Genomic DNA, 20,535 nt, shown 5'->3' with positions numbered 1-20,535 from the left:
TGATGTGTGTCTGTGGGGGTGGATCTCAGACTGAGTCCCTTCAGTCTGCAGAGCTGAGGCTGTGCTGCCCTCTGTTGTTTCCACGTGGAGCAGACCAGAGCCTCGCAGCAATTCAGCCCTGACAGTTTAAAATGTCACCCAGAAAATCTAGCTTCTCCTCACTTTATGCAAATACAAGGCCGGTCTCTAATCTTTTCAGTTGTCAGTCAGGAAGTGTGAGATTCTGTCTGTGTGTGTGTGTGTGTGTGTGTCCATGCACGTGTGTGTGTGTGTTTCACATCCCTTTGTAGTAGCCAAGAATCTTTGAAGCTTGAAGCCTGTGTGAAGCGATTAAAACTGCTTTATGTCTTTATGCCTCGACACTTAAGCTTCATTCAAGGCGTACAAATCACCCTGAATATCTACATTCAATTTCCCACTATATTCACTTTTCTACTTGTTGGATTGTGGCATATTTCTCTTGCATGTGTCCTGACACACAAGGACTGTAAATTTCATAAAGAACTGAAACCTGGAGCCAGTAGATCTTTGTTCCAAAACCCCCTCTGTCATAGCGACTGAATAGCTCTTCCTATGGCAACAGGAGACACAGGTACTGCAGTATCTCTAAATTATTTGCATTTACTTCTCTTTAGTGAGGTTGTATTAGTATTTTTTTTTGTCTCTCCTAAGAGAGTTACACATGTTTTAGCCATTTTAGCCTCTTTGGATCCTTTTTTGGATCCTCTTTCGATTTGGATATGACGGTGTATACTTGTGTGTTTGGTCTGTGTACTTCTCACTGACTTCTACATATGCCTCATGCTACAGTATGATTGTTGTTTATCTTTATTTTTAGTTGAATGAATGAACTGTAATGATAAGGTGAAAGAAATGTAAATGGTTAAATTCTCTTTCTTGTTCAGAGAGAAAGAATTTAACGTTTCCCCCTTAAAAACCTCTCCTCTTCCGCACCTTCTCTTAATCTAACCCCTGATCTTTTATCCTTTCCCTCTTTCCCTCCTGACATTTTCCTCTAACACCTAACTCTATCCCATCTTTCTCTTTCACCCTCTCTTCTCTTCCTGCTCTTCCTCCTTCCTCTGTACCCTCCTCCAACCTCCCACAGATGAGCCGACCAGCCCCGGCGCTGACTTGCGTGCCCGCCATGTGCCGGCGTCCTCCGTGGTGTCCAGCGGCATGAATTCGGCGCCTGCCGTGGTCACCAGCCCCGCCTCCCCCACCTTCACCTTCCCCCTCACTAGGCTCTTCTCACACGACTGCAGTGAGTTCCCCCTCCCCTCCTCTTCCCCACTGCATGCAGCCGAAAAGCGTCTGATCTGTGGTTTTTACCTGCAACGTAGACGATTTCTCTTTTTCCTTCAGAGAGCGATTTATGAAGCATGCACAAACTCCTCAGTGTCTTTACTCCATGTGGTTGTTATACTTGCCTGTACATTGCAGGAAGGTGTAAGCACCTCTGCTTTCCTCTGCTAAAATTTGTACCTCATCAGCTACCTAAAAGTCTTTTTCTCTCCCAAGAAATATGACCAAAACATAATTTTTCTTGAATTAAGTGTAATTCTTTTTATTATTATAATACAGCAATGACTCGTGCTGTCTTCTTTCAAGACACTCATTTCTTGAAAGGTGATTTTTGCCGGAAACAGGCTGAAATAATCTAGCTGCACTAGTAGATTATTTCACTTCAAAACAAGACTTTTAGGATTCAATACTGGAAAGAAATTACTTGATAAAAAGAGGACATTTTTTTAACAGTATTGTTTATATTTACTTTTTGCATGCTGCATTTTATAGCTGCATGTTTGAGACAAAAACAATTAGATCAGTTTTGTTATTTTTTAGCCCTGCATGAAAGACCAAAAGGCTGGTCTGTGATTTAAATGAAGTGTGTTTAGATATATTGAATTCCCAGTCTGGTTTAAACTGGGCGAATCTCCTTGCATGATAGTTTTGGCTGAATGCATGACAGTACGTTTCCACAGAGGCTACACCTGCATGCCAGTGGTGAGAAAAGTGACCAGGGATAATTGAATCTAACCCACCACTCCAGCTCATCTCCCCACAGTCCATCCTCACCACATCACCCGTTCACTCGCCACCTAAACTCCCAACCTCCTCCTCCTGCTTCCTCCCTCGCTATCCCCACTTCCTAATCCAACGCCGTTGACTCTGGTGATTGGCATTACATCAACATTCTGTCTTTCTCTCTCTCTGTCTGTCTCTTTTTGTTTCTTTTTCTTTTTTTTCTCTCTCTCGTCTTTTTTTCTCTCCACTCATTCATCCTCTCGCTGAGCAGGCAGTATTAAATCCAGTCGCCGTTCCTCCTATCTTCTAGCCATCACCACAGAGCGCTCCAAGTCATGCGACGAAGGACTCAACACGTTCAGAGAGGAAGGGCGAGTCTTCTCGTGAGTACTGTGGAATGTAGAAAACAGGCTAAATTAAATGTGTAGGTCACCATATTGACATTTAACCCTTTGTGTTTTTCCCGCAGGAGGCTACCAAAGAGAGTCAAGAGTTTCTTCACAGATGGGGTGAGCTCTGCTTCTTTGATTAACATGCAGAAAACAAACTATAACTTATAACTTTTTGTAAGCTAAACAAGCTCTCACAACCAGACTATATGGACTACTATCGACAAAATGAGATTATAGATTATTTTGTGAGGACAAACCATTAACAAATATGTGCAGAATACAGTTTTAAAAGGCAAATTTACCAAACATACTCATTAAAAACAATAAAGTGTATATTTGAATTGCAAGTAATGGCTAAAGAATTACATTTTTAGATGTTTTAGATTGAATATGTTTTGTCTGCATTGGGTGCAAAAATAGAAAAATCAATATTGAGCACTGACTTGAAAACATATTGCCTAAAACCTTTCTGCTTATTTCAGCCACTAGGTGTGAACATTGTGTCTGCTCTTTCTGTGCCTTTGGTGATTTCCACACATCAGACTGTAACAGACATTTTCATTTTGCCACTCAGTGTGCTTCAGACTTCCAATGTAGCAACCTAAGCGATTCATATTGAATTGAATGCCAGTTGTCAGCTTGAATAAATGTCCGACATGGACCGTTTTTTATGTGACTTTTAAAGGCAGCATTTGGCAACATACAGAGGTACAAAGAGGCTAGATGGTCGCTGTCTGAACTGCTGGTGCACAAGTTGCAAAATGATGTAATGTGGCAAGAGGAGAAGTCTCAGAAGCCATGACAAAATCTTCCTCTGGAAACAGTGGAAATCCCCTTTGGCCAGATGAGACCAGGCTGCAAATAAAGTTAGACTAAAATAAAAGAAAGATTTTGGCATGAGCACACGGGGTCACATTCAGTTAAGGATGTTGATATATTTACGACTGTGATTTGGGGTTTAATATCTAAGCACACCCACTGAAATAAAAGGGTGGGAAAAGTCTAAGATTTTATGACCTTTCATTTTCAGGTCTCAAGACAATAAGAACATTTAATAGTCTGTCCATTAACAGATTGCATATGATATCAATCATCACTCAACCTTTTCCTGTGTGTGTGTGTGTGTGTGTGTGTGTGTGTGTGTGTGTGTGTGTGTGTGTGTGTGTGTGTGTGTGTGTGTGTGTGTGTGTTTCAGTCTCTGGACAACCTTGGGACAGCAGAGGAGGTTCGCTCCAAACGCCACTCCACCTCAGAGCTGGGAAACATCACCTACAGCGACGTACGGCAAGAAGGATGGTTGCACTTCAAACAAATCCTCACAGAAAAGGGCAAGGTGGGCAGATGGAGCTGGACAAGGAATAACTGAAGGTAGAAAAGTGTTCAAATGGAGCAAACACTCACATCACATCTTGTCTTTTCCCTCACAGAAGGTGGGCAGCGGCATGCGTCCGTGGAAGCGAGTCTTTTCAGTACTTCGCTCCCATTCACTGTTCCTCTACAAGGACAAGAGGGAGGCGGTGCTTCGAGGGGCCACCATTGGAGGGGGGGCTGAGGACGAGCAGCCGATCAGCATCCGGGGCTGCCTGGTGGACATTGCGTACAGTGAGACCAAGCGCAAGCACGCCCTGCGGCTGACCACCCAGGACTTCTGCGAGTACCTGCTGCAGGCGGAGGACCGGGAGGACATGCTGGACTGGATAAAAGTCATCAGGGAGAACAGCAAGACGGATAACGAGGTAAGAGGACACACCTTTACCTGTCAGATGTAATGCGTTTATACTAGAAAAAGGAAAGCTCACCAAAATTTTGTTTGCTACAGGAGCTTGGCTTTTCCAGACAGGCGCTCATCAATAAGAAGCTGAATGATTACAGGAAACAAAGGTGAGCAGCCTGATAATAGATAAGAGATTTTGACTTGATCATAATGAAGCTGCTGTTACCATTCTCTGCACTATCCTGTCTTGTTGAAATTTGAATTGAACGTGTCTCTCTGTCTCCCCCTGCAGTCCAACAAGTAGTAAACCCGACTCGTCTCCCAGGCTGCCCCGTATGAAGCCTCCCTTCCTGCACACCAAAACAGAGAATGCTGCCGGGGCGCCTCGCTCCCCCAAACCAGACGGCAAAGGTCAGTGGAAGAAAAATCAACAGTGCTGGCAGTATGTGCTGCATATCAAGGAGCCAGTACTCAGACAAAAGTCATATTTGAGAAGAATGATGAATAATTTAATGTACCTTTTAATGTAGAATAAATAATTCTATCAAACCTCCAGAATTGCCAAATAATTTATCTCTTTTCTTTGAAAGTTGTTTTAACTCTATGACTTAACCAAACAGCATTAAATTAAAGTAGTAAAACTGGCTTCTAGCTGGAGGAAGAATATTTTTTACCATTTTCCTCCAAATCTACAAAGGAGATCGCTATGATAGTGCAGGTTAGGATAATTTATCTTCAGTTTCATATTTAGAGGGAGTAATAGCCAGACTATTCTTCATATTTAAAGAGTTATGTGTTACTTTGTGAATAAGTATCCTGTGGCTTACTGCCAATAATGACTCAGATAAAATCTCCCTTTTTTGCTGTTTGTCTAAAGTATTGTTTCAATCTTTCCGTAGATGAGAGCAGCCCTCCAAAGTCTCCGTGGGGAATTAACATCATGAAGAAGACAAAGAAAGCCGGGCCTAAAGCTTTCGGTGTGAGGTTGGAGGAATGTCAACCGGGTGCTAATAACAAGGTCAGCCTCAATATCTCCATCTGAGTGCAATGAAGCCAAAATGATGATGATTATTGTGTTTCTGATTTGAGTGTTTCGGTCTGTTTCTGTCTCAGTTCATCCCGATGATCGTGGAGATCTGCTGTGGTTTGGTGGAGGAGATGGGTCTGGAGTACACGGGAATCTACCGGGTGCCCGGGAACAACGCCATGGTGTCGATGCTTCAGGACCAGCTCAACAAGGGCGTCGACATCAACCCTGCGGAGGAGGTGAGGAACAAATGATACACCCTGGACACGTTCAAAACCACCTTATAGAAAAAAACTCAACTCGATTAAACTATAATAACGCAGCATCAGAGGTTGAAGTATTCTAATCTCTTTTCTTCTTTGCCGTCAACAGAAGTGGCAGGACCTCAACGTCGTTAGCAGTTTACTCAAATCCTTCTTCCGCAAACTTCCCGAGCCCCTTTTTACCAACGGTGAGTACAAACGTGTTACAACAATCCACATACTTTACTGGCTCTCACTGCGTTTGAATAGTAACCTAATCTTACCTGTATTTTAATATTAAAATATCTTATATCTTATAGACAAATACAATGACTTCATTGACGCCAATCGGATGGAGAGTGCATCAGACAGACTAAAGACCATGAAGAAACTGGTACGCATTTGTTTAATTATGAATGAATTTTGAACAGGACTTAATCACATGACTGACGTGTGTGAGTGTGTTTTACAGAGGTGTGACAGGTACAACAGGTTTATCAGTATTGTCATTCCCCTCTCTCTCTCTCTCTCTCTCTCTCTCTCTCTCTCTCTCTCTCTCCCTCTCACAGATTCGAGACCTTCCAGATTATTATTACCACACTCTGAAGTTCTTGGTTTGTCACCTGAAGACTGTAGCAGATAACTCAGATAAAAACAAGGTGTGTGAAAAGAAATTGAGTTTTTTGAAGTGCAATCATGTGTCACAATCATCAAGAACTGTGATGTTATCAGGATTCACTGATGTTTTAAAAAAAAATGTGTTTACTTGGTGTGTGTTTGTGTGTAGATGGAGCCTCGTAACCTGGCCCTGGTGTTCGGGCCGACCTTGGTTCGGACATCCGAGGACAACATGAAAGACATGGTCACACACATGCCCGACCGATACAAGATAGTAGAAACGCTCATCCAACATGTGAGAGATACACACACACACACACACACACACACACACACTTTATATATATAATACAACCATACTCAGATTTTCATGCTAAACATTTATTTCTCTCTTTCTTCTAGTACATTTGGTTTTTCAACGAAGAGCCAGACAAAGATGAAAAGGTATTTCTCCCATATGATTGTAAAAGCATCATTATTTATTTAGACTTGTACAAGAGAAACAGTGATATACAGTAGCTCTGAAGACTGCATGGGAACGTACAGTGATAAGAGAATCTTTTCAAGCTGGTGTGAAATAACTTTGTATAACATCTCTGCAAATTTGTTACAAGTAGGTGATATATTCTGACACAAAAAAAAATCTGCTTTCGAGGAGATTGTTTTAAACCAAGAACAAACCAAAGCTGTGCTGCTCTCTATTGGTATTTTTTGTGTAATTGTATAACTTTCTAGACTCTAATGTTTCAAATGGACTTCATTCTAAGTGAAATCATTCCTCCCAAATAGCTGAAGTTTTTGTGTTTAAGAAAGATAAGAGTGGAATCTGGCTGAATCTGAGATGAAATAAATGAAATAACATCTTTTTGTAGAGTTAATAAAAAATATTAATGTGATGAATAAACATCACTTATAGTTTAACTATCATTCCCTTGTGGCTATGATTCACCAATACAGTGTATTCACGTTTATGATCTTTCTTTTTATCAAACAATGGAGTGATTATGCTATTTTAAAAGATCAATAAGTCACAGATTTGATCACACTTGGCCTTTATAGTTTTATCTTTGTGATGGACAGTAACTTATATTTCCCAAATAGTTTAATATAATTTATCAATAAAAAACACCCTCTTTCAGTCCTAGAAATTTAGGCGAACTAATAACTGTTAAGGAAAATACACTGCTTTGTGAAAGTAAATCCCATCCTTTTGTTGTGTAATTGAATGTTTTGTGTCCTTTGTCTGTCCATCTAGACGCCGGTGGACACAGAGGATGTGCAGCCCGCCCCCAACATCGATCACCTGCTGTCCAACATCGGCAGGACCGCTCTGCTCGGAGAGGCCTCAGGTGAGCACGCTGCTTTCTGCTGTCTTTCTTCCGACCAGTAGCATTTGGATAGCTGTAATTCTCAACTTAGAGCTAATGCTGCGTTCTGCTCAAAGGTGGAAGCAGGAAATTCTCCACTATTGGGTCATAAATTAAAAATTATGTGTTCCAGTGAACTCAGAAGAAAACTCCTGCTGTCAGACTAGATTTATGTTAAAGCTTTACAATAACAATTCTTCAGCTGTGATCAATCTTATTTATAGTATTTTTAATTGAGTCTCAAGAAAAAGACACTAAATTCAACAAGTATGTTAATTAATTTTGTTCCAATACTTTTTTATTGTCTGCATTACTAAATGACTTAAGTTGGCGCTTTTAAATAACATTTAAATGAATTATCTAATGTTGACTGTCTGCTGCCATGTTGGCATAACGTCAGATAACTTCAGACTCCTCACTTACTTGAATTACGTCCTTGGAAGTTTGTCCCCGTTTAAAGCCAGAATTCCCTACTTTCCGACAGATCTGGAACGCAGCATAAGAAATGAAGTCTTACATCCGTTAGCACTTGGAGTGTTTCTGTGTTTGATAGCGTGCCGATACTTCTCTCCTCTCTGCTGACCTCTTTTTTTCCCTCCACGTTGCTCATCTTTCACTTTCTCTGTACGTTTCTGCATTTCCTTCTCTCAGCTGAGCCTGTGGAGCAGCCACTGCGGTAGGATGGGAACTCCCCTGGCAATATGTGTGTGTGTGAGTGTGAGTGTGTGTGTGTGTGTGTGTGTGTGTGTGCACAATCAAGTAAAACAGATCACATTGTGAAAGTGAAATAATGGGAATGTGTATGTGTGTGTGAGAGAGTGGTAGTGGTGGTGATGGTTTATGTCTCCATGGTCTTCATTACCCCCCCTCAAAGTCAGCGTCTCCCTCTCAGTGTCAGACTGAGGTCTCTGTAAGAGCATGTCCCACTTCAATGTCCCAGTCCCAGTGACTAATAAATTAACGGACAACTGGATGCTCTCTGCCTGTCAAAGCTGCTGTATCTGACACTGTGGTCTGTCACTGAGACACAACTCCAGCTCCACCCATCCTATGGGCTATTTCAGTCAAGTGCAGTTCAATCATCAGGCTCCTAACCCCAACTGTTAGCCTCTAGGTGGCGTCATTTCTGATGTGCCTCAAATTGCATCAACAGTCAGTTTCTGTCAAGATTTCGTGTGTGACTTCTCCTCAGTGACCTAAATTCCCCCTTCCTCCTTTTGTTTCCCAAAATACAGCTTAGGTCAGCACAGTGTTAATAATAAAAGTAAAACCATTCACAGTTCCTCGTAAATGTGAACTAGGAAGATTTGACCAATGGCTGTTGTCTAAAAATGTTGAAATATGATCATAATGTTCTGTCATTTTATTAATGTTCTGACAATATTGTATGTAGAATATTATTGATAAAGTTGTGCTTTAGAGGTATGTATTTTCATATAGAAGTTAATAAATTAACAAACTAAGGAACTATCTAAACTTAAAATAACAGCTGATGTACTTCCCATCAAATACTCTGACCTGTCAGGACTTTGAACTTTATACGGAAGTTTCCACACTGCCCTCGTGACCAAAAATGGTGTCAACTTAATGTGAAGGACAGCAATAATGACTTTATTTATTTGCTGTTAATATGTTGACTATATTTTTCCTGCAATCAAGAAATGTTTTAGTCTATTAAATGTCAGATAACAGTGAAACATTCCTGTCATAGTTTCTAAGCTCTTCAAATTATTTAAAAGAAACAAAGTATATTCAGTTTGCAGTATTGTGAAAGAGTGAAGCAACAAATCCTCATACTGGAGAAACCGGAGACGCTAAACCTGACTCAAACAGTTAAATCAACTTATCATTTAAGCAATAGTAGTGTATAGTTGTGTTTGTGGAGTCCATTGATGGGTCACAGTTTGGTGCAACACTGGTAAAGTACTGATTTCTTTCAGGTTTTGCTACCATGACAGGAAGTGTAATAATAGTCATGTCACAGGTGCCTGAGCTAAGCTGCATTTTGGGAAAGCTTGATTTTATTTTAATATTAAGCATGTTGTATGCATGATCTAATGATAAAGTGGGTACGTTTGGGTCACTGTGGAGCCACCGTATGTAAGATAAACACACAATAAATCATCTTGAAATTTACAGATGATGTCGGCATTTCAGAAACAACTCCATCTACAAGAGAGGCAGCTTTCCTCTGATGCCCCCTTATTCCTCAAGAGATTTGGATATATATGAAATATGTATGAGAAAGACCAAAACAGAGCCTTTATCCTGCATCAGTGTGTGTATGTCTGTTTGTGTTTGTGAGGGAATCGTTCCTTTTCACACCCTCGATTCAACATTATTCCTGCCTTCACGTCTCCTAAAGCTTCGCTCACAGATTGATGTCATCAGTGTTTTTCGGTGATGTCATTGACGTGTGCCGTGTTTTTTCCTAATGCAATTTTCCTCCAACACCCTGCTTCCCAATCATTGTTTCTCCTCCACATTCACTCAAGTGTGTAAATCAGTGTTTGTTGTTCTTGGGGTCTGTTTAAGGTCAGAGGGCACAGAGGAGCACAAATTTAGGAGAAGGGATTTGTCTTTTAACCCTCACATACTGTTCATATTCTGACCCGTCACAGAATTTCCTCACAATTAGTCAAAATAACAAACATCTGAACCACAAATCATTTATAAATACCTGATATCAGTCACAGTCAAATTTGACCCTGAACAGTATGTAAGGGTTAATTAATATTTTAAATCTGGAAGAGGACACGGAACTGCTGCAGCACCGCTCCCTATGGATTTTAACTTTAAGGCACATTGAAACTATTGCAACAACCCAATTTGTGATATCACAGCAGGTGTTTTCACTTTTACAGCTGCTGGAAAACACCACTGTGATATCATTTATTAAAGTTTCGGTCCCTGCAGAGTGGTGCAGCTGCAGTTTTCTGTCCAATGGGCTTTTTTTTGTGGCTTTGTCCTTTTTTAAAAATAAAAAAAATAAAAAATGATGATGACCACATCTACAGCCTCTGTGTCCTCCACCATGACTGTTCACTGCTCTTTTCTGGCCCTTTGTTATCTCCAGTGGATCTGATCTTTATTCTCTTTTTCCTCAGACTCAACCAACAGTGACTCAGCGAAATCAAAGGTAACATCTTTACACTTTACGCACAAGATTACTCAGGTCGTTCAAACAGTACACAACAATAAACAGTAAGTGTCTTTCTTTTTCAGGGGTCATGGGGGTCAAAGAAAGACCTCACAGCGAAGGACTTCCTGACTCTGTCCATCATGTCAGCTGTAACGGGCCGCAAACGCAGGAAGCGCCATAACGGTCGCCGTGTGGGCAGCAGCACCGACGACGACTCAGAGCACGAGCCAATCAAAGCCGGACATCTAGGGGCGGAGGAGGAAGAGGAGGCAGAATCACCTGTTGGTGACACTGCTCCTCGAGCAGAGGGAGAGGAGGATGACGATGAAGAGGAGGAAGAGGAAGAGGAGGAAGAAGATGAGGAAGTTGTAGAAAGCCGAGTGAAAGAGGAGGTAGAAGAAGAGGTGGTGGCGGTTATTCCCAGTCGACCATGCTGTAAAGAGGAAGAGGAGGCAGGAGGAAGGCAGGCAGCCATGCTGCTGCAAGAGGAGGAGGCGCGGGCGGAGGTGAAGGGGCCGCAGTGGCGAGCTCCAGAGGATGCACGCTCTATTGTTTCTGGTTACTCTACCCTCTCCACGTTGGGGAGGAGCCTGGGGTCAGAGGGGAGGGGGGACGATGCTGATGACGAGCACAGCGAGCTGGTGAGCGAGACGGACAATGAGAGCGGCTTCGCCTCACGCTCCCTCACTCAGGAAAGACCCGACAAACACCCAACTACACCTGTGAACACACAACAACCGCCAGCAGCAGCCCCACGCAGCTTTCTTTACACACACTACAAACCCCACACTCTCTCACCCACAAACCTTCTCGCCCCGCCCACACCCCTCACACACACACCAGACTCTGCGGAGAGGAGTGAAGGAGGGGCGCGATCCACCACGCCCTCGTCATCCTCCTTCTCCTCCTCCTCCACTACTCACAAACTGCACTCGCGGCCTTCCTTTAACTCCCATAAGCTGATCCAGTGTGACACTCTGGCCAGAAAGAAGCTGAAGGGGGAGAAGGCCAAGGCTCGCTCCCTGGACCTGTTGGAGTTGTCTGAGGCCGCGGCACAGGGCGACAGGGCCGGGCCAGAGGGTGCGCCCAGAGTGAGGAGGGACACCTCCAGAACCAACCCCTCCTCAGGCAGCAGCCAGGAGAGCCTTCGTCTGTCCCGGCCCAAGCCAGCCCTGCCTCCCAGCGAGGCCGCCTCCTTCACTCCGACCGGCCCGGGCAGCAGGTCTCTGGCAGAGCAGGTTCGCGCTCGACTGCTGGGCTCGGCCGACGACCTGCGCAGCGTGGGACTGCGAAAACCGCTGTCGCCCGAGACGCGGAGGAAGAGACGAGCCTGGCGCAGACACACCGTGGTGGCCTCCCCGACTGAGGCATCCGAAAAAAGACCCCCAATGACTCTCACTGAGTTCCCCCTGTCTCCCATCACTCAAAATCAGGTCAAAACACCAGGGCTGCCTCGAGATGCAGACGGGCACGAACAAGGACCGGCTACACATCAAGCACCCACCTCAAGATTTCACCAGTACCTGTGAGCCCTGCCAGCTGACCCCACCATCCACTCCAAAAGCTGACACTGAAGGGGGTCCAGGCCAAGCTGCTGACTCCCTGCAGGTCAGTAGACTGGCAGCAGTGTGAACACGGTTGTGGTTCGTTGCTTTAAGAGCAGCCACCCTTTTCTTTTTGATAAGCTCCATTTGCATGGCAAGGGGCATTCCAGTGTTGCCAAAGCTTCTTTTTTTTCCTATATGTGTGCTTTTTTAGGAATAATACAGAAACAGGACAGAGACACACACAGACCTCATCACATTCGATGTTACAGCCAAGAAAATTCTCATTTGAGTAATAATCGAGCATCCTTCCTTCCCATATTCGCTTCCCTCCTGCGTGGCTCACAGACCACATAAATTAAAGGGTTTATTTATCCCTTCAAGTGATCAGAGAAAGATGCAGAATAAATGCAACCTTCCTCTGGTTCTTGAGAGAATGGTGCTTCTTATCAGTGGGGGGGGTCAAGTGGGGTTTAAAACAAGCTATTAAAGAGTATCTCTAAAATCTACTTCGGTGAGCCAGAAGAGGGAATACACACACAGACACACACACACACACATAGTTTATAAAAAGTAATAGGTCAGGGTGAAACCATTTCAAGAAAGGTCTCAGCTGATTTTTCATATCAGTCTTCCTAATTTGTTACTCTTCTGACCACAGACACTGTAATACTCTCATTTATACTAAAACAAACAATAAATGCAGTCGGTTACAAACACACAGAAAAACACAGTTGTCTCTCTCTAGTTGTTAATAATGTTCATGTGTGTTTGCGCAACAAATATTCGTGGTCATGTCTGAGTGTGCAGGTGTTTGTGTTGAACAATTTTGTAACATTTGTACAAAGCCTTGTTAAGTTAACCTTGTAAATATAAATATTATGTTATCATATTTGTTTTTACTTTTTTAGTTCTTTTTTATGGTTTACAAAAGTGCGTACAAGTGCACAGTCATTTCTTTCAAGATGTTACTTGAAATGTTTCCCTTAATATATTCTTTTTTTTGTTTTATATTCAATATATATATTATATATATTTTGTATTAAAGTCAAAAAGTACTTTTATTGTAAATTCACCTCTTGGGTGTACCTGTTCAAAGGAGACAAGATAAACATGACTAAACCTGTTCCTTATTTCCTCATAGATGGCCTTTCTCTTATTCTCAGCACTGTGCAGAAAAACCTTTATCTTACATGAGATACAGTGTTAATAAAACACTTAGAAAATAAGTTTATCTAGTGACGATACTTCCAACAATGTTGCATCAACATGTACAATCTAGTAATTACATGTAGTAGGATGAGAAATGTCATCTGGCAGTTTTATTACATTATATTGGAAAGTTTGCAGGCAGCTCAGTGCCACACTGTGTGATGGCTGACCTCATTTGTTTTGTTATTCATGTCTGAGATTACTGAGCGCTGCCTCCACAAATCAGCTCATATTGACTAGCGCAAGACAAAGTATGTTCCTTCTTGTACACGAGAATGAGAAAAGGCCTTACGACGGACTGTTTAAATATGGTGCAGTGAATACAAACAATACACTTTCACTTCTGTCAGCTGTGACGTACGTGTTTTCATCCTGTCGCCTCTGAGGGCTTCATCCGTCGGCAGATGAATCCTCTGAGATTTATTACCTTGGGGTTAACATGACGAGGAGTTTTCCATAAGGTCAGGCTCCAATAAATCCTCCCCATCACTGGGGAAATGGTACATTAGATAAAATGAACACAAAACGCCCGCTAACATTATTCTGTTGTTATCGTCTCTCGTCTTAACCATGGAACCAATTTGCCATCAGAAAATCACACAAACAGGAGGTCCAATGTTATGAGAGACTTTCTACATCTGACCAAATAACCCAGTGGAAAAATAATAATAATAATAATAATAAATGATAAGTTGTCTTGTCTTACCTCAAGATTTTTTCTACAAGTGCCTGATTTCTGGAATGTGTTTTTGTTCTGCAGTGCCATGGTCGGTTCTTCTTCTCTTTCCGTTTCCTTTCGTTGTTTTTTTGGGTCTCCTCCCTCCTCTCCTGTGGTTGATGGTATAACTTTAGGCACTGACCCAAAGATGTGTACATTAAATACAAGCGGCCTATCTGAAAGGCTGTGAAATATTTAAAAAACAAAAACAAAAAAAAAAGCAAAAAGAAAGCACAGTTCAAAGCCAAGGACATGTCTATGCACTCTCTTTTTTTGCCTTTAATACAGGCATTAACAGCGATTACAGATGCTGCTCAGAGGGAGGAGGCATGGTATTCTCTCAGCTGCTTTTCTTAACAAACTGAGGTCATCTCTCTTTGCCTAGTGATCCACAGTGTGTGAATATGGTACACCTAACAAGCCCTTCTCTTTAAAAACTGCATTAGGTCATACCAGACAACATTCAACTTCCTGCGATTAACATTAAAGACCATGACTTCATCAGAAAGGAGCAAAAACTCAAACAAGTCAGTCGGTGTGTGTTGTCTGAAATGTGATTTACCTGATGTCTCATTGTTGTATTTTAAAAACCTTTTTTTGTACATACTATCTTTAATATGTAACATATTGTATTGTGTACATTTGGAATTGCTTTTGAGTATAACTAATATGAAAATGACTGGACTTAAAAAGGTTGTCCGCTTGAAACCATTTCCCTCATGGCTGTGTGCTTTAAAGCAAGGTTATATGATGTAAATAAACAGAACTATGTTTAAAAAAAAATCTTGTTTACGTGCCTGTTTGTTTATGAGATTATTGTGTCATTGTTTTTTGGCAAGATGCACATTTAAAGCAGAGAGGATGTGGCTCATGATGAATGATGCCCTCTAGAGGCTGCAGACGAGTAAAGTCTCTCCAGCAGGCCCTGTGGCACTGATTGCCTCTTGAGAACTTCACCTCAACTATTATTCTTCTTTTATATGAACAGCATAATATTCATGCATGCTGTAAAAAATTAACTGTAACACTGAAAACCTGCTGAAACTCATAATCCACCCACCAACATATATATACACCCAGCTCCTCTCTTATGAACACAATTTTGCTTCTAAAGTGACCATAAATACAATTAGCATTTCTTCTTGCATCATTTCCTAGCCTCAGCTTAAATAGATTTAACCCCAGAGTGGGTTAACCTTCATAAGGCGCATCTCTATCGCGCCCCACCCCCCTACCACCACCATCCTCCCCCCCTTCTGCTGGGGCTACAGTCCGTGTATTCTTCCTATTCAGAGCCCGCTGATGTCGTCTTGCCCATTTCAGGATCCTCACAAGAAAAGCTTTGTGATTATCAGAGTAGCTGACAACAACACAAAAAAGCCACATACAGTAGTTTCACGCTGCAGATCTGCATGCTTCCTGTGTTTACAAGACGCTTCACAACACATCACAGAGTTATAATCAGAATTTCAAAATTTTATTTGAACTCATGTTAAACACACAACTGTTAAAATTTACCCCTGCAAAACAATCTTTTGCAATCGTGGTCCAATTAGCTGCAATTTTGTTATTCAATGTCTTTTTCTGAGTGGGAAACATACAATGTTTGATTTTTTTATTTTATTCAAAAAATCCTGTGATTTATGTCAATGGAGATAATCGACCAGGGAACCAAACTAGATACTCTCATGTTGTCAATACAACTCTTTACAAAAACAAAATCTCATTTTTTGAAATATTTACATTTCCTCTTGAAAAATGAAAAGAAAAAAAATGAACAGGACACCCTTTACAGTCCAAATAGAAAAGAAACGTCAAGTATTGCATTGCAATGCAAGGACTTCGTAGTCCAGATGACAAACAGATTACAGAAAACGGATGACATTTTTTTTTAAATGCAGTAGTCCCGTATTTTTTAAGGGTTTTTTCCCCCTACTTGACATGTGTCCTTAGTTGGTAGCGACCTGCCCCCTGTCCTTGCTGGGGTGGTTTTGCAGAAGGAGCTCCGTGTTCTGGGCCCTCAGTCTCTCCAGTTCCCTCTCCAGCTCTCTGAGCCGGACCAGGGAGCTCTCCACGGTCGGACCACCGGGCTCCACGGCGCGTCTCAGCCGGTTGTTCTCCTCCTCCAGCCGGGACATGCACTTCTCCAGCTCCAGGTACTCCTGCACCAGCTCCTGCTTGGTCATATTCTGCAGGCTCTCGACGTGGTACATCTCGTAGGTCTCGGAAAAGTCTCTCTGGAGAAACTCCCCACCTGCGTTACCGGGCCTCCCGATGCCATCGCTGCCTCCGCCGCTACCATCATCCTCACCTTCCTCCTCCTCGTTATCTAAAAGTTCCTCCTCGCTGCCCGTGTCCTCCATGCGAACACCGACCCCCGAGGGCCGCCTGACCCCGGTCTCCGTGTTGAGGTCGGGCTCCTCTCGGTCGTGCTCATCCATCAGGAACTGGGTGGTGTTGTAGGGGGCCACTGGGAGCCCTTTGGCGAACATCTCCTCTCTCAACCGGGAAGCCCTTTCCGTCTCTCTCTCATCCAGGGCTTTCTTTTCCTCCCAGGAAAGTTTGAAATAAGGCTTCCAGTGGCGCTTCTTCCTGGTGGTCCGGCGCCTGTGCCTCTTCTTGCCCGGACGCGCCTCCAAGCCAGTGTCGGAGTCGATGTGCAACTCCTCCTGCACCTGGCTCAAAGTCTCCTCCAGCGGCTCGTCTTCACCGTTTCCCTGCGAGGTGTGATTACTGTCGCCTGCTGCAAGAACACGAGATTTCTGGAGAGGCTGCTGTGCAATCGGGCACTTTGTGCGATCGTTTCCGGCTGCGAAGGCAGGACACACCCCCCTCTGTCCGCCTTTCATTTGCCATAACTTGTCTGTGTTGATATCCCCACAGTTCTCCGCCCGCTGTTGCAGCTTGTGATCTCTCTGTCGCCCCCTGTCGCCGTACTCTGGCCTAGCACGGTGGCTGGCTGGGAGATGCTCCAAAGCGGCTCCGCTGCTCCCACCTGATGGGCTGCCTGAAGTTTTCAGGTGATGGGTCTGCTCCATTGGCTCTGTCATCCTGATCATCCGCTCTGCTGGTTCCGCTTCTAACGCATTTTTAAATTATGTTCATGCTCTCAAAACTGAGCTTTAAAGTCCGTTAAAAAAAAAAACAACTTAAATTTGAACAAAAATATACGTATTCCAGAATGAGCAGGAGTCACTAAAATAAAGTTTAAATTTCACGTTTAAAAAACTATCGCAAAGTAAAAGTAAACTTGCGAACAGTAAACACTTGTTACTCCTCCAAGGGTTTGTCAAAGCAACTGTCGCTAACTACCATTAACTGTTTCGACGCTGTCAGAGCTTTCGTTCACCCGGAGACTGCGTTCCGCCGTCACAACAGTGTCCAGTGTGCTACTCAAGAAGAGGGAGCCCGTGTTTATATAGTGGCTCCGCCTCCAGCCGTGCGCATGCTGCTGCTCGCAGCGCCCGTTGGATTGTGGGACATGTGGTTTAGAATTCAGCATAACAACTGGCGGAGGACTGCACACCGAACTACAAAGTCCACAAGTCGACGATAACTGATGTACGTATAAGCCAATCAAATGTCAGGATGTTGGCCACGCTAAAGCCCACCCTTCTCTTTTCTGATTGGACAAGAGTATAACTTTGCTGTTGCTAAGCTTATGGCTTTTAATGATTGGACAGCTCAATTGTCAATCAAAAGTACGTACACTACACCAAGAAAGCAGTCCGGGGCATTTTTAAGGACGCTACTATCTGCAAAGGAAGGGGACACGATTGAAAGTAACAAAAGACAAAATCATTAAAATACTTTAAAATGACCATGTATTGATCACGGAACAAATACACTTGTTTTACACGTAAGAACGTAAGTCTTGCTCTTATTTGCTGAACACACGGTATTAATCCAAATAATTAAAACAAATTTGAAAACCCTCCATGTTGTAAGCGAAATGAAGTCAGCCTCTCGCGGAAACTAGTCCGCTTTAATTGTTCACATCATAAATAAAGTGAATACTGTTCAATATTAAGATGCACATTTTGTACATGTTTATTGGTGTGTAAATATGTCCTCCCGGAGCGATTATAGGTATTAAATGTTTCGAATAATGCTGTTTTGTGTGTCGTGCGGAGTGATACGTTTCGGGGTTAGGGGCTGGAGGGGAACTCTGGAGGCAGCGTAAACAAACGGCAGTTATTGTCAAGCAGCCGTTACGAGCAGATCTCCGGTCCCCTCGTTGTTGACGGGTGGGTCAGGCGAGCTCACATTTAATGCTCGATAATCCTGTAACCAGTGGACGTGGAGCGGTGTAGATCCGTTTTCGAACAATTTCTGCGTAAACCCATTTTCTAAAAAAAAAACGCAGTGTTCGTTTTACACTGATGTTGTCTGCTAAGGATAAGCTAGCTTAGCAATGTGAGCGCTCCGTGGTGCCGCTCCCAAAATTAAAAACACTTCATCATGTCATAAAGTGTGAAGACAATACGCACTATAATCAAAATAAATGTTATCGTTTGATGATATATGTACCATAGTTGACGGTTTCTGGCGTTAGTCAAGACCAATAAACGCCACATCAGAAACGTTTTATGAGGCTAGGCTAGCTAATGCTAACTGGCTAACGCTACGGTCTAACGTTAGCGTGATAGAAAAGTTGAACTATGTAACGTCTATAAAATACAATAAAGTGTGTAACATCAGCGGGCGGTCAGATATAACAAACGTTTCCTTATTCCTTCGTCGATATTGTCGGAGCCAACAGGGAACAAAGTAAAACAAAATGGCCCTACGTGAGCTGCTAACTTTAGCTAAGGGCTAACTAGGCCAGTGTGTTAATACTGGGTCAGCGTAATTGCTGGAGTGTCAGTGCTTTCCTTGAGAGTTTCACATTACAGAATTACGACGGATTTAAACACTTGCAAGGTGACATTTAGCCAGAAAAGCATGGGCTAAATCATCCATAGACACTTAAATAAATTGGAAATATAATCTGTATTCGTACTAATCCGTGATATGGAAGCAACGAACTAGTTTAGATTCAGGAAGTAGACAGGCCCTGATCTTCCAAGGCAGCTCTTTTAGTTTACTGATGATTAGCAAACTACTTATAAAATACACCCCTTGATTAAGTAAAACTATTCTTTCTTGTCGATTTATACACGGGTGAGCTGCTGAAATTAATAACTGTGTTATTAAAAGTATGCCAGCCTTGTTATGGTCTATCAATATCTTAATATTGTTTTTGTATTGTTTTATTCTGCAGAGTCTTATCACACATAGTATGTTAAAAGACTGTTTTCACACTCAAACATAAAGTCACTTGACTCCATCTTTTAACTGAGTATGTTTCCCAATATCATGCACACATTTACTTAATTCCTTCACAGTTTTCACAAAACACTTTTATTTCTATAAATGGAAGAGATTAATTTCTCAGTCTTTGACCTCTAATGGTGGGTGACTGGTCTCTCCTAACACTGTCCGTAAAGACTGGGGATCCAACAACACAGGCCCACTGTTTCTACTAATAGAAGCAGGCAGAGTTTCAGCACTGGCAAATAAGCAAGCTGAGCTGGGAATCCTTTGAGGAAGAGGTGATATGTTCCAGTTATGAAACCTAATGACCATGGAGATTGAGAAATCTTACGAAGGGTTTCCATATTCTCAAATCAAGGAGCGGTGCAGCTAGAGAACCAAAGCAGCTCCTGTATAGATCACAGCTTGTGAGGATTAGCAGGCATGACTTAATCTCTCACCCTGTCTAACATGGTTGTTGCTGCAAATGAGAGGAGATGAAAGATAGATATTGTTATACGCCTATGCAAGGCTTTGAAGTGTGCAAGCAATGGCTGATATGCATCATGCACAACTAGATCTGTGTTTTTGCTAAAGTGTGAACAAACACTTGATATATTAGCTGCATCAAAAATGACTGGGTGAAAGAAACATATCACTTTAAAAGCACCCTCCGCCCACACCACCAAACCTGTGTGAGTAGGGATGGCTGCAGATCAGGGAATACCACATTTTATGCTCTTCCTGACCAGCTCCAGATTGCCTAGAGCTCTGCCCCTCTCTGCTCTCTGTTATAACTCCATTACAAAGACTTAATCAAGTTTCCAGCCAGTGCTCTGGCACTATGGGCACCTCTCTATCTTCACAAAAAAAGATTAAACTCTAGGTTTTCTCTTTCACTCACAGTACATCACCAGTGTGGACCACGCATGCACACAAACATCTGGCCTTAAAGGATGAATTTGACTTCAGCACAATCGACTGTTGTTGTTTAGATGGCAGCAGTTACTTTGAATGACCGACAGGGGGAGCTGCACACTAATTGATAGACAACAAGAAATGGACAGGGAGTATTGTTGTGTTTGGAATGACTTGTTTTACTCTCTATGAGAAAAGTATTTTTTAATGATCTAATTTAACCCCCTTGCCCCCCCCCCCCCCCCCCTTTTTTTCTTTTTCTAAATTCTCATCAGTCGTCATGGATCATTTGGATTTGCCCAAGGATTTTTTACTGTG

At 42.7% G+C, this 20,535-nt stretch overlaps 2 protein-coding genes across 8 annotated transcripts in view; one reads left to right on the top strand and one right to left on the bottom strand.

Moving 5' to 3' along the window:
• The window catches only part of arhgap23a (Rho GTPase activating protein 23a), a 69,654-nt gene extending 54,867 nt beyond the window's left edge, over nt 1-14,787 (top strand). For 4 of the 7 annotated variants that reach the window (XM_053338066.1, XM_053338063.1, XM_053338062.1 and 1 more), the window contains exons 8-24: nt 1,109-1,264; nt 2,300-2,411; nt 2,498-2,537; nt 3,616-3,753; nt 3,848-4,156; nt 4,240-4,301; nt 4,427-4,545; nt 5,034-5,152; nt 5,248-5,400; nt 5,534-5,612; nt 5,724-5,797; nt 5,973-6,062; nt 6,191-6,316; nt 6,424-6,465; nt 7,277-7,370; nt 10,496-10,527; nt 10,614-14,787. In XM_053338066.1, coding sequence (XP_053194041.1) covers nt 1,109-1,264; nt 2,300-2,411; nt 2,498-2,537; nt 3,616-3,753; nt 3,848-4,156; nt 4,240-4,301; nt 4,427-4,545; nt 5,034-5,152; nt 5,248-5,400; nt 5,534-5,612; nt 5,724-5,797; nt 5,973-6,062; nt 6,191-6,316; nt 6,424-6,465; nt 7,277-7,370; nt 10,496-10,527; nt 10,614-12,059 — 3,191 coding nt within the window. In that variant the 3' untranslated portion in view covers nt 12,060-14,787. The remainder of the gene's footprint in view (nt 1-1,108; nt 1,265-2,299; nt 2,412-2,497; nt 2,538-3,615; nt 3,754-3,847; nt 4,157-4,239; nt 4,302-4,426; nt 4,546-5,033; nt 5,153-5,247; nt 5,401-5,533; nt 5,613-5,723; nt 5,798-5,972; nt 6,063-6,190; nt 6,317-6,423; nt 6,466-7,276; nt 7,371-10,495; nt 10,528-10,613) is intronic. The other 3 variants (XM_053338064.1, XM_053338068.1, XM_053338067.1) reach the window with 3 other exon arrangements.
• A 694-nt stretch (nt 14,788-15,481) lies between these two features.
• Nucleotides 15,482-17,402, bottom strand: hexim1 (HEXIM P-TEFb complex subunit 1). The gene has a single exon (XM_053338080.1). The coding sequence runs from the start codon at nt 17,061-17,063 to the stop codon at nt 15,954-15,956; it is 1,110 nt and encodes a 369-aa protein (XP_053194055.1). The 5' UTR covers nt 17,064-17,402; the 3' UTR covers nt 15,482-15,953.
• Nucleotides 17,403-20,535: the final 3,133 nt, after the last annotated feature.

Source organism: Scomber japonicus, chromosome 18 (assembly GCF_027409825.1).
Source record: "Scomber japonicus isolate fScoJap1 chromosome 18, fScoJap1.pri, whole genome shotgun sequence".
Classification (NCBI taxonomy): Eukaryota; Metazoa; Chordata; class Actinopteri; order Scombriformes; family Scombridae; genus Scomber; species Scomber japonicus.
The sequence above is the reverse complement of the archived record's forward strand: the minus strand, read 5'-3'. Positions and strand labels throughout refer to the sequence as shown.